The sequence below is a fragment of the Catharus ustulatus genome, chromosome 3 (genome assembly GCF_009819885.2).
Source record: "Catharus ustulatus isolate bCatUst1 chromosome 3, bCatUst1.pri.v2, whole genome shotgun sequence".
NCBI lineage: Eukaryota > Metazoa > Chordata > Aves > Passeriformes > Turdidae > Catharus > Catharus ustulatus.
Window position 1 is genome coordinate 18,421,616 of NC_046223.1, and position 13,891 is coordinate 18,435,506.

The 13,891-nt window shown below is 49.8% G+C and overlaps 1 protein-coding gene and 1 long non-coding RNA gene across 2 annotated transcripts in view; both read left to right on the plus strand.

The window, feature by feature from the left end:
• LOC116993839 overlaps window positions 1-2,530 on the plus strand; it is a 55,268-nt gene extending 52,738 nt beyond the window's left edge. Inside the window, exon 7 of the long non-coding RNA XR_004417382.1 lies at window positions 2,294-2,530. This is a non-coding gene — a long non-coding RNA (uncharacterized LOC116993839). The remainder of the gene's footprint in view (window positions 1-2,293) is intronic.
• A 130-nt stretch (window positions 2,531-2,660) lies between these two features.
• ITPKB (inositol-trisphosphate 3-kinase B) overlaps window positions 2,661-13,891 on the plus strand; it is a 65,527-nt gene continuing 54,296 nt past the window's right edge. Inside the window, exons 1-2 of the mRNA XM_033055932.1 lie at window positions 2,661-2,749; window positions 4,052-5,123. Of these exons, the coding sequence (XP_032911823.1) occupies window positions 4,215-5,123 (909 nt within the window). The 5' untranslated portion in view covers window positions 2,661-2,749; window positions 4,052-4,214. The remainder of the gene's footprint in view (window positions 2,750-4,051; window positions 5,124-13,891) is intronic.

The window sequence follows — 13,891 nt, forward strand, 5'->3', positions numbered from 1 at the left end:
TAACACCCGACAGTGGAGTTTTACTTGCAGAATGTAACTGAGAGAGTCAGAGAGGAACAATCTCTTTGTTCTCTTTGTACAGCACCTAAGGCAACATTGCCATAGCCACAGAGAAGGCTGCTCAGCAACATCAAGTAACTACAGCAGTACTAGTGCTCAGGGTTCTGTGTCTGTGAAAGCAACTTTTCTTGCTTTCATCCTTGTCCCTGGATTGGACTAGCAACCTGTATCCTTTGTGTTTTCCATTCAGACTAACCTCAAACACTTGATTTCCACTTAATTGGAAACAAGTGTGCTGAAAGCTGCTCCTTCTTCACTACACAGTGTGGACTGCTGCCTGGCTCTGGTCTGGAAACAATTATTTCCCTCATGTACCTACTGGTGCTGAACAGTCAAAGACTTATCCCTAGACTTTCTTTTTCTTTTTGCATTTTTATTAGCTCCTTCCTTTACAAATAGAACTCCTCATTGTATCTAATGCCCACAGAACAGCTTCTAGCTCTCTTACTTGACAAAATTACTGCCATCTTTTAAGGCCAGGTCTCTCTTGTGAGGGAGTTTTGTATCTGTAAATGTGCCATAGTGAATTCACCACTCCTTTGTCCTGTTCTGATAGGATGAATTTTTGATGGTGTTTGAATCTGTGGGACTTTAAGAAAGGGTAGGACTTTAAGCACACATTGTGGTTACAGTGGTGTAAATATTCTTCAACAGCCCCAAAGAATGTTGGGGCTTCAAAGCCCCAAATGGTCAAAACATCCACACACAGATGTGTAGTAATGCTTCCAAGTATTTGCAGATGCTACCAGCATACCATAGTGCAGCTGTTTAAAAAAAAACCCATACCTGTTTATCTGCCTGTATTCTTGGATTTATTCTTTCTTTCAAATGTCCCTACTTTTCGACATGTGTATGCAGACATGAGGGAACGCGAGCAACAGATGAGCAGAATCTGCAGATATTTGCACACGGGAGTAAGGTTATGCCATGAATAGTGCCATTATACTGAGCAGGGTCACTTTTCTCAGAGAGATTGATCTCATACTTCATGACATGAAGACTAGTTCCTGACTAAGCACAGACTGTGAAGAAATGAATTGGAGTGGAAAGAGTCTATAAATTCCTTTTCCTGCACTGAATTCAAAATAGCGTAGCTTACTGGAAAAACAAACATAAGCTCATTTTGGGTGTCTCTGTCTGCCTGCCTGTGGGATTGGCAGTCCACACCTTCTGCCAATTCAGAGACCTCTCTGCCCCCGTTTATGCTCTGGAGGTTATGTCTTAATTACAGAAAAGCTGATCTGCTGTGACATCAATTTCCCTCTCTAGGGGAAATTCCTAGCTGTGAAATCCTAGCAGAGGCAAATTGGTGTTCTTTTTTCTTTTTTTTCCTTTTTTTTTTTTTTTCCCTTTGACCAGTCCAGACCAATCCCAAAACTGCCATCTGGGTTTGACCTTGACTACTGCTTTGAGAGTCAATCGGAGAGCCTGCTCTCCTAAAGTGCTGACGTACAGACAACTATTTCCAATGAGTTATCTTGATACAGAACTCGGGCTGTATCACAGCCAAGAGCTTCTCCTGCCAAGCAAGACCCAAGCCGGGGGCAGCAGGAGATGAGAATGTCCTTTGTCCCTCATTGAATCAAAAAGGATGGACAGTGTCCTGAACGAGTTATCTGCAGCCCTACCTAAACCTGGGGCAACATCACAGCAAGTCCAAGTGCCATCGACCCTCTAGAGAAATGCGGGGGTCATCCTGCCTCCCTTGGGATGTGCTCACCCAAAGCCACTCAAGCTGGCAGGGAGGGCTTTGCAACAGCCTTGGGCTCGTGTGGATGACAGAAGCAGCAGGACTGAGCCGTGGTGCCTGGGCAAGGGGGATGCCGGGGGGGATATCTGGGTTAGTCGGTGCCTTCGAGCCGGTGCGTGGGGAGGTGGGTGGCCTTTAGCTGGGCGCTGCTGGCACTGCCGGCACCACCCTTTGCCTTGATCGCTGTGCCGCGGGGAGCCCTGGAGCGGCCGGCGGAGGCCGGGATGCGGAGGCCGGGATGCGGAGGCAGGCGGGGGATGCCTCCCGGGCGGGCGGTGCCGGGGCTGACCGGGGGCTGTGCCGGGGCTGACCGGGGGCTCTGCCGGGCCCCGCACCGCACGCCGCGGCCGCAGGTGGAAAATGCCTCGTGTGTCTTGAAGCCACAGCCCAGCCACCAAAGCGCGGCGACGGTGGCACTTTTTTGTTGGTTTTTTGGGGTTTTTTTTCTTAGTTAACAATGGAAACTTTTTTTTTTTCTTTCAGTATTTCCCTCCAGCCTGAGCCGAGCGAGAAGAAAAAAAAAAAAAAAAAAACTTGTTCCGCTGAGTTCAACCCCAGACAGGCTCACAACTTCCTTCCTGCTCCCTCCTACCCCCTCCCTCCGCACTCCTCCTCCTCGCCGCTCCTCTCCCTCTCCTTCTCCTCCTCCTGCTCTTTCCGCCTTTCCAGCAGCACTGGGAGCGGACGCCGGGGCCGCGGCGCGGAGCTGCGCGGAGCTGCCCGGAGCGCGGAGCCGCCCGCGCAGCCTTGTCCGCCGAGGCGCGGAGGGGCAGAGCCCGGCGGGGCCGGCCCGCCCCGGGGCGAGGAGAGGCGCTCGGAGCCGCGGAGGGAGCGGGAGTCCCGGCAGCCCCGCGGCGATGGTTTCGGCAGCGCCCCGCGTCCGCCGGCAGGCGCTGCCGGGCGGCGCGCACTGAGGGCGGGCGCGGATCCCGACCCCAGGTAAGCGGCGGCGCGGGGGGGTCGCGGCCGCCCCTCCGCCGGGGATCCCCGGCAGCCGCGCCGGGGGCGGTGCGGGGCCAGCCGGGCCCCGCGGGGAGGAAGGGGCGAGCTGGGGGCGGGCACAGGGCGGGTTGCTGCCCCGGGGCCGAGCGGGCTGTCCCGCACCCAAAGTCTGGCCGAGCACCTTGTGCCGATGTTCGTACCCGAGCCGGAGTGCTGGTAGCGTTGCTGTGCCGGGGATTCCTGCAAAGAGTGGCTGCCCGCGCTACCTGGCCTCTGTTGTGCCTGGAGCGATGGGAAGCCCTTGGGTCTCACCGTCAGTTGGGACTGCGCTTAGACTTGCGGGCATTTACCTGCCAGGAGCCTCACAGGGATACCGCTGATAGCATCACACACGAGCGCTTCTAGAGGCATGTACACCCATAGCCAGAGTTAGCGCACTGTGTGTAAACAAGTTTGTGCTGTCATGTGGGCAGTGTGTTTGTGCAGATCTCAGGAGTTCCCATGCCCCGGCATGGGATAGGGACTGCCACTCCAGTGCCCATGGAGCGAACAGAAGTGATGGAAGGCACATTGAAGCACACAGGGGCACAGGGAGCCAGCTATGAAAGCAGAGCCTCTCTCACGTGCATACACAGTCGCACACTCGCCAGAGCAAACAGCACTGCACATCTCTGCATGTGGGGTCGGGCTGTGGCTTGGGGGCTGTTGTAGCGTTCAGTGTCCCGGACAGCAGATGTGCACAGGGGAGGCACATTTAGCCAGGGCATTCATGAAGGTGTGCAAAGCCGTGTTGTTGCACATGGTAAGTTAGGGGACTAACTTGAGACATGGCCCTAAATCATACAGAATTGTGCAACCATTCCTGTGTGTCATACAACAGAAATCCATTCCCAAGACTTGGTCTTGCTATAGGTGACAGACTCGAGTGTGACAAATGTAAGTCGTTTGTAGTTTTTTATCTTCCTTTAGAAAGTGTCAGGTTTTGGGGCAAGCACTTGAAAGCTGCCAGTTTTCAGTTCACATCAGTTGACCATAATTCTTTTCAGTTGTGTGAATGGCTGCTTGGCTGTGTGTCCTCTCAGATAACCTGAAGAAGAGGCAGGGAAGGCAGGGAAGAGAGGAAACAGCCCCAAACCTGACTTCCCCTTCACTCAGATCCTTCCCCAGGGGTGCCACGCTGGGGATGCATGCAGGTGGGAGGGGCACACAGGAAGGGAAGAGTCTGGCACGCTGTGTGCCCAGCTGGATGGTGAGCTAAGGGAGGGCGCAGAACTACTCTCCCTGCTTCTCTCTCCTCAGCTCTCCCGTTTTATGGAGCTGCGGGCTAGGGCCAGCCCAGCTCCCCTTTTTCCTGCTGGCGATGCTGCTGATCTCGTCGTGGAGAGACCCCGGGCAGCCCCGCAGAGCCTGAGCGCCGAGGCGGCAGTGGCGACGGCCCCCCTGTGCTCCCCGGCTGACTACTATGGCCGTGTACTGCTATGCACTCAATAGCTTGGTGATGATGAATAGCAACAGCGAGGTGACAAGCGGCAGGAGCAAGACGCCGCCTCCTCCCGGACAAGTGCTGCCCAAGGGTCCGGAGACTCCTGGCAGCTGCCGCTCGCTCCCGGTCTTCAGCCCGGCCTCGGTGCCGCCCCGCTCCCCGCGCTGTGGCCCCGCTTTCCTCTTCCCACCACCCGAGGAGCCCCTGCGGCAGCCGGGCAGCCCCGGGGGGCGGCAGGGCAGCCGAGGCGAAGAGGGACAGCCAGGACCGCCCATGGCACGGCAGCTTCAGCGGGAGCTGCACAACGTGCAGGTGAACCAGAAAGTGGGGCTCTTCGAGGCACACATCCAGGCGCACAGCTCTGCTGCCCAGCCACCCCGCAGCCCCCGGCTAGCCCGGGCCTGTCCGGCCAGCCCCACGGCACCGGTGCTGGGACTTGGAACTGGACCCCGGCTGCGAGCCCACAGCGAGAGCGAGGCTCCCGATGCCGGTGGGGTGCAAGTTTGTCCGAGCGCTGCAGAGCCCTCCGGAAGGCCAGTGACGATGGTGGAGCTGGGACAGAGCAGCAGCCCCCTGGAGCAGTCAGGGCCTGCTCCACAGCAGGAGGAGGTGGTGGTGGCCCACACAGGACTTAAGGGCCAGCACCCAGCCATCGGTGGAAGCATCCCTGCTGTCATTGTCACAGACCTGGGGGGCCCGGAGGAGGAGGCAGGTGCCGTGCCTCCTGGCAGCATGCCCGTCCGGAAGCTCTCATCATCCTCAGCGTCTTCCACTGGCTTCTCCTCGTCCTGGGAGGAGTCCGAGGAGGACATCTCCAGTGACCCCGAGCGCACCCTGGACCAGACCCCTGCCTTCCTGCAGACCCTGGACCAGCAGAAGCCCCGAGTGGTGAGTCTTGAACCAGTCCGGGGGAGGTGGGGTGAAGGGTGGCAGCATCCCCACTGCAGCAGGAGGGCAGAGCTCTGGAGCAGCAGAGTTCTGCAGAGAAACTTTACACTTGCTCAGTGGTGCTTGCTTTCCCTCACATGAAAACTTGGAACACTTGGAAGACAGACTTGGAAGAGAGGGTTCCTAGTTGGAAAATCCTTGCATGAGAGGGTAGTGGTACCTGTTTCATTGGGCACATTGCTTGCAGAGTTTCCCTGGTGCTGCAAAGCTGCCTGTGAGCATGCTTAAAATATATCCATGGACTGCAGCCTTCTGCTGACATGTGATTACAAGCTTCAGTTTTTCCTCAGCACTGCTTCCCTGGGTGCTGGAGGTTTCCCATGGTTTACATGAGCCTGAGGGAGAATTTATTTCCTCCCTGGAGTTTAAACTGTGTGGGCCAACTGTCTGTTCAGCTTTACAGTGATGCCCATCACCACAATGTCTCTGTGTCTTTCACACAGAAGCAAAATGCTCTAGAATTTCTGGTAATACCCCTTTTGGAAAAATCTTCTTGCTTGTGGGCTATCTTATATTTTAGGTGAGCATATTTTTATTAGGTATTTGTGTTAGGTTCATTTGTTTCAGGACCTTTGTTGTGGAGCTGGTTGTGAGGCTTTAGGCAAGAGAAATCATCAGTGTTGTGTTACCCTTAGAGAAGAAAGGTCTCCTCAGAGAGGAGAGCTCTGAGGCTTTCTGCAAAGGCATGAGACAGTCATGGGATTGTTGTGTCACTAGGGGAGTTCATTGCATGTCTGAGTGCATCACACAGAGCGTGCTTTGCTCTGAGCTGTCACACCAGTTATCCAGAGGGCTTTGAACCACTTTAACCCAGTGCAGGGCACCCATCATGAGGTTCTCCAACCAGCACATGCTCTCTGCTATCATCCACCTCTGAGATATTACATTGATTTGAGCCCAGCACTGGAGCCTCCCACTGACAAACCTTGAAACATGCAGGACAATCCAGTGGCTCCTTAGTTCATGGAGTTTAGTAAAAGCCCATCAACTTTCAATTACGTGTTTCACTATGTTAACTTCCTGTGGATACATGGTAGTGAAACTCCTGCTAAACTCAATGACCCAAGGAAAACTAGTGCAGGGAAACATCTAAGTGAAGGCATTGAACTTGGAAGAACTAGGACTGTGGTTTGTAAAACAACTCCGCAGCCTGACATAAGTATCTTTTCTTTTGTATGCCTTATGTCCCATTCTAAGAATCCAGGCTTGTTTCTGCTCAGGATGGAGCAGCAGCTGAGTAAAAGCAATTAATGAAGTTATGAGTCTGTAGTGCATCATGTTTGTAGACAGTTTTGTGCTTTGGGGCTCTCAAGCTGATGAATCAGCTTGTTCCCTTTGGGAGCTGCTACAATCCCTCTGCTGATTAAATTCTGCTGGTTTTATGTGCGTGAGCTGTAGTAATCTCTGTTCCATTCTCTGTGCTAATGACTGTTCCTAGTGCCAGATCGCACTGATTTGCTGCCGAAAACTGTTCATTGATGGGCAAAAGTATGCCTGATGCTCCTGTGGAAAGCTTCCTGGAGCCTCAGGCTGACTCTGCACAATCTCCCTTGGCCTCCAGTGAGCTCAGCCAGGCCGGTGGCTCAACAATTAACAGTGTATTTTAGCAATACAAATCAGCAAGGCTCATTTGTGTTGCTAAAAGGTCTGGATCAGAGCGAGCTCAGATCAGATCTAAGATCAGAGTAACAGCTGGGCTCCATGGGACTACTCAGGCTAAACCAGATGAAGATCTGGTCCAAAATGTGTCAGGCAGCCTGAGGAGGTGCACTTGATTTTGTGTTTCAGTGCTGGAGTCTCAGCAGGAGCAGTGAGGCTAATTCACACTGATAATTTCCACTGGGTTCCACAGGTCCCATGCAGGGCTGATCACTGACTTTGGCAGGTTATAGTCAACTTCTCAGCAGGATCATGTGCAAATGCCCAGTAATTCAAAATTGATTTCGTATAAATAAGACCCAGCTGTGTGTACTGGTTGGCAATAACTTGTAAATCCATAACGACAGCAGAAGACAGCTACTGTAGCAGTGTCAGGTTGCACACTCATTTGTTTTCATGAGCTCACTATTTCCTTTCGACAACGCACACGCTCTGGAAATGAGTTGTGTAATAAGGGAGAATGTGTGAGAAGTTCTCCCCTCAACTCGTGCTTTTAGTCAAATCCTGGGAGACCTTGTCTGAGAGAAACCAACAAGGTGCTCTGGGTGCCTCTAGGTTGAGCAGATAAATGCAGGGCAGGCAGAAAACCCTGCCTGTGTGCACTGGGTGCTGCTGGCACAGGGGAGGCTGTTGTACCTGGAGGAGAGGTAATGACGAGCAGCAGGAAAGCAGTTCTTGCTGCAGATACACTCTGTGCTGCACATCTCGCATAGCGTGTTTACAGATTTGATAAACAGCAGGCCTGCTCCTGCCCTTCCTTTTTGGAGGCTCTCTGGCTTAGCAAATCTGTTAGGGATGTCCGGCTGTCTATTGTAGTTCCTCCTGACATCCCGGGGAAACAGGCAGATCCCTCCGGCCCCACGGACTCGTCCTCCATTTGTACTGCAGGTAGGAAACTTTGTTTGTGTTCAGGCCTGAAAATTGGCCAGTAAGAAAACGATGTTGCCAAGTAAAAGGGAGGGAGGTATTGTGGCCGCATTTTTGGACTCCGTGACCTGGAGCAGCTCTGTGACTGAAACGGGCTCTGCCTCTGTTTGTTGAAACAGTTTGCTCAGTGCTTTCCCTGTCCCTGGAGTGCCCTGCTGCTCAGTGGGCTGCACGGCACTGGGGAGCAGTGACCCTGCCCTGGTGGTTGCAGACTTGTGCAGTGACAGTAAGAGCAACATGACGTTTTGCTGTTTAATTGCAAATCCACTTAAGGTCTGAGTAAACCTCCACGTAAGGGCTTTTGCAGCTGTGGCTTTCCCCAGGCAGTGGGCTGCTGGTGGAGAAACCCCACGCTTGTTTATTGATGCTTGCAAGGTTTCAGAGACACTCGAGCGAGTGCACTTCTGGGGCTGTGTGGGAGGGATGGGCTGTCCAGGCAGCACGTTGGGATGGGGACACTGTGGTTTGGAAATGCCGCAGGGGAGCACTCTCTGCACGCCCCCTGTGACCAACACGGGCAGTCTGGGGAGGGAACTGATGCCTCTGCTCAGCAACCATCTGAGGCAGGAGAATGCACTGACTGTTGCAAGGCACCTTCTTCCATCACTGTCTCATGCTGAGAGGGAGAATTTCTCTTCTCCTGTCTGATCACACAGGTTGGGTGTGTAGGGAAGTGAGAAGTGCTCCTTTGTCCCAGCTTGAATGGCACAGGTAGCCTGAAACGGCAGCCCAGTCTCCTGAGGAGATTTCACACCTAAAATAAGATACATTCCAGCTGTGATTCCCACTGGCTTCTTGACTGGAAAAATAGCAATGTATGAGTTTTGCCATTCCAGGGTCTTTGTGGGCTCTTCCCAAGGGAGAGCTGATAACCGGGATGTACTCTGCAGCAGGAGACTTGTCCCACTCTTGGAAACTGTCCTGGGGTGACTTTAAGCAAAAGATATTCCAAAGCTGATCATTAGTGAGTTCTTGTCATTGATACAAATTCCCTGGTTAGTCAACTTCTCCACAACTGGAGACAAAGCAGCAAACAAGTGGGGGGAAAGGCAGAAATTGTGCAAGCAAGCACATACTATAAAAAATGACATGTCAGGGGGAAAAAAACTCCTTCCTGGCAAAACAGTGCGAGACACTGCAGTGTTCCTCTTCCTGGCTTTCCCACAGCTGCTGTGGAAACACAAGGATGTACAGCAGAATAGTAATCAAGGGACTTGGTACACTGTGAAACTTCTGCTCCTTTCAGCAGGCTGAGTAGATTTCTCGGAATGAGAGACTTCCATTAACCTGTGCAAAATGGCAAGAACTTTTGGAAAAAGCTAACGGCAGTGCTGATGACAGGCATTCTTTTAATTGATTTATTTGTTTGACTCACAATGGCTGTTAATGCAGTCCTGGAAGCCGCCAAGTTTAGATAGGGCTAGTGTCAGCCAAGGGCCTCTGGGACCTTTGCTTATTTCTCTTTGAGATGTTCCAAGGCATAAGATGACAACAGGAGTCCTGATTTGTTCCTATAAAAATCTATCAAATGAAATATGCTTTCATTCCCTTTCCAAGCTGTCACTGTGATCAGGAAGTCTCCATGTAACAGAAACCACGACCACATGGCTATGGTGATACATGCAAGCCCTGTGAATACACAGCTTTATGCCAACTGTGTTTATGTATTTTACTCCTTACTCCCACTGTGTTTGTCTTAAAAGCTTCTAAGCTTGTGAGTGGTATCTCTGATTTAGTATCAATATAATGTCTGGTGTATTAGGGATCTGCAGGCTTACTCAGAAGAGCAACTGCTCTTTTAGTAATGCACATCATTGAAAGGGAAGATGTTTAGCACACCTGGTAAGCTGCCAAAGGATGGAGTCTCCCTGCTGTGGGAAGACTGTGGGGGAGAGGGGAATGAGGTGGACAGCTCTGTGTTTCCCCTTTCAGAGCAGCACTCTCAGCAGACCTGACAGCATGGCGTGCTCTACCTGCTGGGATGAGATGAGGACACCCTGGTGCTCGGCAAACCAGGCACAGCTTCAGGCTCTTTGTGGATGGAGACTGTGCACTCCAGAGACTTCACAAAGCATCACTCCCTATTCCATAGCTAATCCTCTACCTACTCACGTGACCTTCTCAGGGAATAAGCAGGTTTTTTATGGGCTCCCACCCACAGAGGCTAAGTAACGATGCTGCCATAACCCAATGAGAGACTTGTGGTGCTACTTCAAGTCTGTTTTCATCAGCACTTTTAAGCTCATTGGGAAGAGTTCCTTCTCTGCATTTCTTCTCTTTCTTCTTCACACATTCTCCATGATTGACAGGGCAGGAATTACATGGCACATAGCAGATCCTTTTCATAAAGGGACTTACTTGCTACCACAGCTGCTGTCTCTTGCATATTTTGTTTCTCAAAAAAATATCGCGCTGAAAGCATCCATGGAAGTGGCAAAATACTGCACCCCATCCCCATATTTTTGAGGTGCAGACAGAAGAACAAACGTTAGGCCTATCATCCTTAGCGTCCTCAGCTCAGGAAAGGGCCAGATTTCCACCTCTTCTGCTGGGAATTTCAGGGTGTCAGGAGCTTGCCTGTTTGGACCCTTTGGATGGAAAACTGAATGTCCACAGAGTGAATTTCACAGATCAGTGGAAACTTCAGAGTTTTGTCTTCACCTTTGTAGAGGCTTGCAATGACAAATCCAAACTGTAGTCAGCACCTGTCTCATGTTTTCCATTTTATTTCTATAATGTGTTGGGACAGATTTGCATGTGAAGAAAATATTAGTGCAGCACTGAGCTCTCACATGCCATGAGATGGCTAAAAGCCACTGCTGAGCTAATGTTTCCTTTACATGAAATTCTGTTCTAGCTCACTACAGAAATAATGGCATCTATGTATGACATTAAATGTCACTTCAGCTAAGATTAGTCTTCTGTAATGGTTAGAGATTATTTTGTTTATACCAGTAGGTAAATTTGTGCAGTAAATTTGACCTGCTTTCTTCCAATGAAGCCCAGCCAAGCTTTCTAAGAAAGATATGTTAATATTTAACAGACAGTGAAAACTAAATGTTAACATTTTCAAATCACTGAGTAACTTTGCAGCCTAATCCCTTTTCTTAAATGTGACTTTTTTGGGGAATGATGGCTTCCACACTTGCTGTGTCACTTGAAATGGCCCTTTTCTGGCATTCATCTTGCTCAGCCCTGCTGGGTGTCTCCTCAGGCATCCTAAAGTTCTCCTAATGTGGCTTCTTTTTCTCTAATGGGATCTTGACAACTAGCCCAAGAGTTTGCTTTAAGACAGAGGAATCTGTTCCTGAATGTTGTCTACAAAATTTATTGGAATTTCATTTTTATTCCTACACATAAAAACCCAGGTCATGCATAGTCTGCACAATGGCTCCAAGTAGTTCAGGAAGCTGATTCAGTCTGAGGTCTACCAGCCTCAAAAGCAAGTGCCTGTGATTGGCTTTTAAATCAGTGTTTAGGCAGCAAAATTCAACTTGCTCTGTAACAGGGTGATCATCCAGCAGTGCTTTTCAGCATGGATTGGTGCTGGTACATTCAGAAGTCCACGGTCTCCAGCTGCAAGTTTCAGTCTGTGTGCGCTGTGAATGCACTTGGAATTGGTGGAAGCCGTTGGAAAATGTAGGCTGCAGCTTCTTCTTTCCCAGGCATGGTGGGAGTTCATCCCAGAGCTGCTGTCACAGCTGTGTGCCTCTAGAGATCCTCATTGCTGCTGTCAGCCACGGGTTGTGTTTACAGAGTGGTTTCTGACCTTAATTTCTCAGAGACGGGTAATATTGGAGTCAGGAGCTGCTACAGGCTGCTAAGACTCGTGTTAGACTCTTGACTGTCTTGATATTTATTTCAGTCTTTTCACACATTTCAGCCATGAAAAGAAAGAAGTGATTTTTCTTTTTTTTTAATAGTAAAGAAGGTTCTTTTCATTAATGACATGGAAAAAGGGACAGCCAGTAGAAGGAATTAAATTCTTCTTTCAGATATAAGATTTATTGCTGGTCAAAACACAAGGATTGCTTTTGGAAGGAGAACTAGGGGGTAAAACAACAAGTGCTTAGCACTTACAACTACTTCTTGTAAGCAGTAACAGTATATTATCTGATCAGTGCAACACAACAGGAACTTCATTAGCATTCTGCACTGTTGTGGTTTTAAGTAATAGTAAAGCATCCCTCGCCTCTGTGAAAGACATAGATGTGCTTTGGACGTGCCCACAGACATTTCAATGAGTTAGATTCAAAGGACAGAATCAGGTTGTCTCTTCACTGTTTGCTTCACACACTTCATGTGCAGAGATGTTGGCACCTGGGGTTGCTGTGGCATGGACCTTGCTGAATTGATGTGAGTTTTTCTCAGGGTTTCACCCTTGACTTTAAGGGATTTTGGACAATAGGGTTTCTGTGCTATGCAAAGCAGAGAGAGCTCTCATGGGGCCTGCAGTCTTCGCTGTCACAAAACTCCCTTCAGCCAGAATGAGGACCAGTATATCAGCACCAGACGTCACCAGCACAACATTTTGGTCAAATGGCTATGGCAGGGAGATGACAAAACTCTTTCCTCCCACCCCATCAGCATTTGCAGATGGGGCTGTTTAGCAAGGGCTAAGCAATGGCAGCACCTACCTTCAGCATCAGCTCCTTCTCCTCCCCCTTCGCTTCCTGTCCCTTTGCCCTTGCTTGGGCAATTCATCTGCAGCAAGATAGAATCAAAGAACCCTCTTCCTTTGCTAACAATTCGCTCCTTTTGTTAGGGTCAGATAAAACACTGATAAAAGCTGTTCTAGCTCCGCTGAAGCCAGCAGGAGCATGCTGCAGGTTTGGTCCTTGATCGTTTTTCGCCGTGCTCGCTCCTGCATGTATCCAGTTACATCTTGTGGTAAATCCAACCTTAGGCTGAATTAATGAACCAGAGATGCAGTCCCTCTGGGAGGGGTTGCCCGTTCACAGGTACAGTGCCTCAAAGCCTTTGGAGACAGGAAAGGAAATATAAATGGAAAATTCTGCAGGGAGGCTTTTTGGAAACTGCATATTAGGGCTGGGTGTTTTTCTCTGGTTTCTTGCTAAGCAAGCTCTGATCCCCACGTGGGAGAAGGGCAGGAGCCAAGGCTGCCCTTCAGCTCACCACTGGGCTTTGTTGCTTGCAGACCTGTGTTTTGGGAAGGTGTAGGAATAGCTTTTATCCCATTGAGCTAAACGCATTCAAAACATTTTCATTAAAGGGGTACTTAAGTACAAGCCCAGGCGTTCCCCTCAAAAGAGAGGAGACCGGGGCTCCAAGAAGCGGTGGGAGCGAGTGGGAGGTGAGCAGGCTCCTTCTCACCATGTGGACCATAGGAATTGCTCTGCTGGCAGCTGCAAACTCCATTAGTTATCCAGGGGTATCCTCCCACTGCAGGCGAGGTACAGAACAGCAGTTGGAGAATTAGCAATGTGTCCAAATGTAATATGGTTGCTATTATGGGTAATATATATTTAACACTCTGCAGGGACCGTTTAAACCTGCATTTGCAGGAAGGGGAAAGAAGTCAGGTTTGCTTTCTTGGCAGACTGCAGATCAGAAAGTCCAATCTGTAATCTCTCTTGGTATGTTTTATGTGGGTGGGTTTTGTTAAGTTACAGGCAAAGTTATTGCACCCTTAGGCTACTCACATTAAATGTTTCTCCAATTTTAGCAACATTCTTTCCAGGATCAGATACGTTTGTTTTTGTCTTCTCTATGGCAATTGATGAGCTCAGTCTGAAATGTATAACTCCACGGGATCTCCTGTTATATATTTCTTCCACAGCTGTAGCTGAATCGGGGCAGTGTAATCCAATGACTTGTTGTAATGCCTAATGCTTTCTTTAATACATTCCAGTTTAAAGGAGTCAGCAAAGTTTACATATCCAAAGTAATAAATTTAAACAATAGTAATGGCAAATCCAAAACCATGATTGTATCTTGAAAATGCTGGGTTGTTTTTTTTTTCCTCCTATCTTTTCTGGTCTGGCTGAAGTCTGGTTTTAGGAACTGAACAAGACAGATAAAAGATGATGAGACAAACAACTTAATCCCTTAATAATGTCAACTGGAAAATCCAACAACAGATTGGCAAGAAAATGCAATAA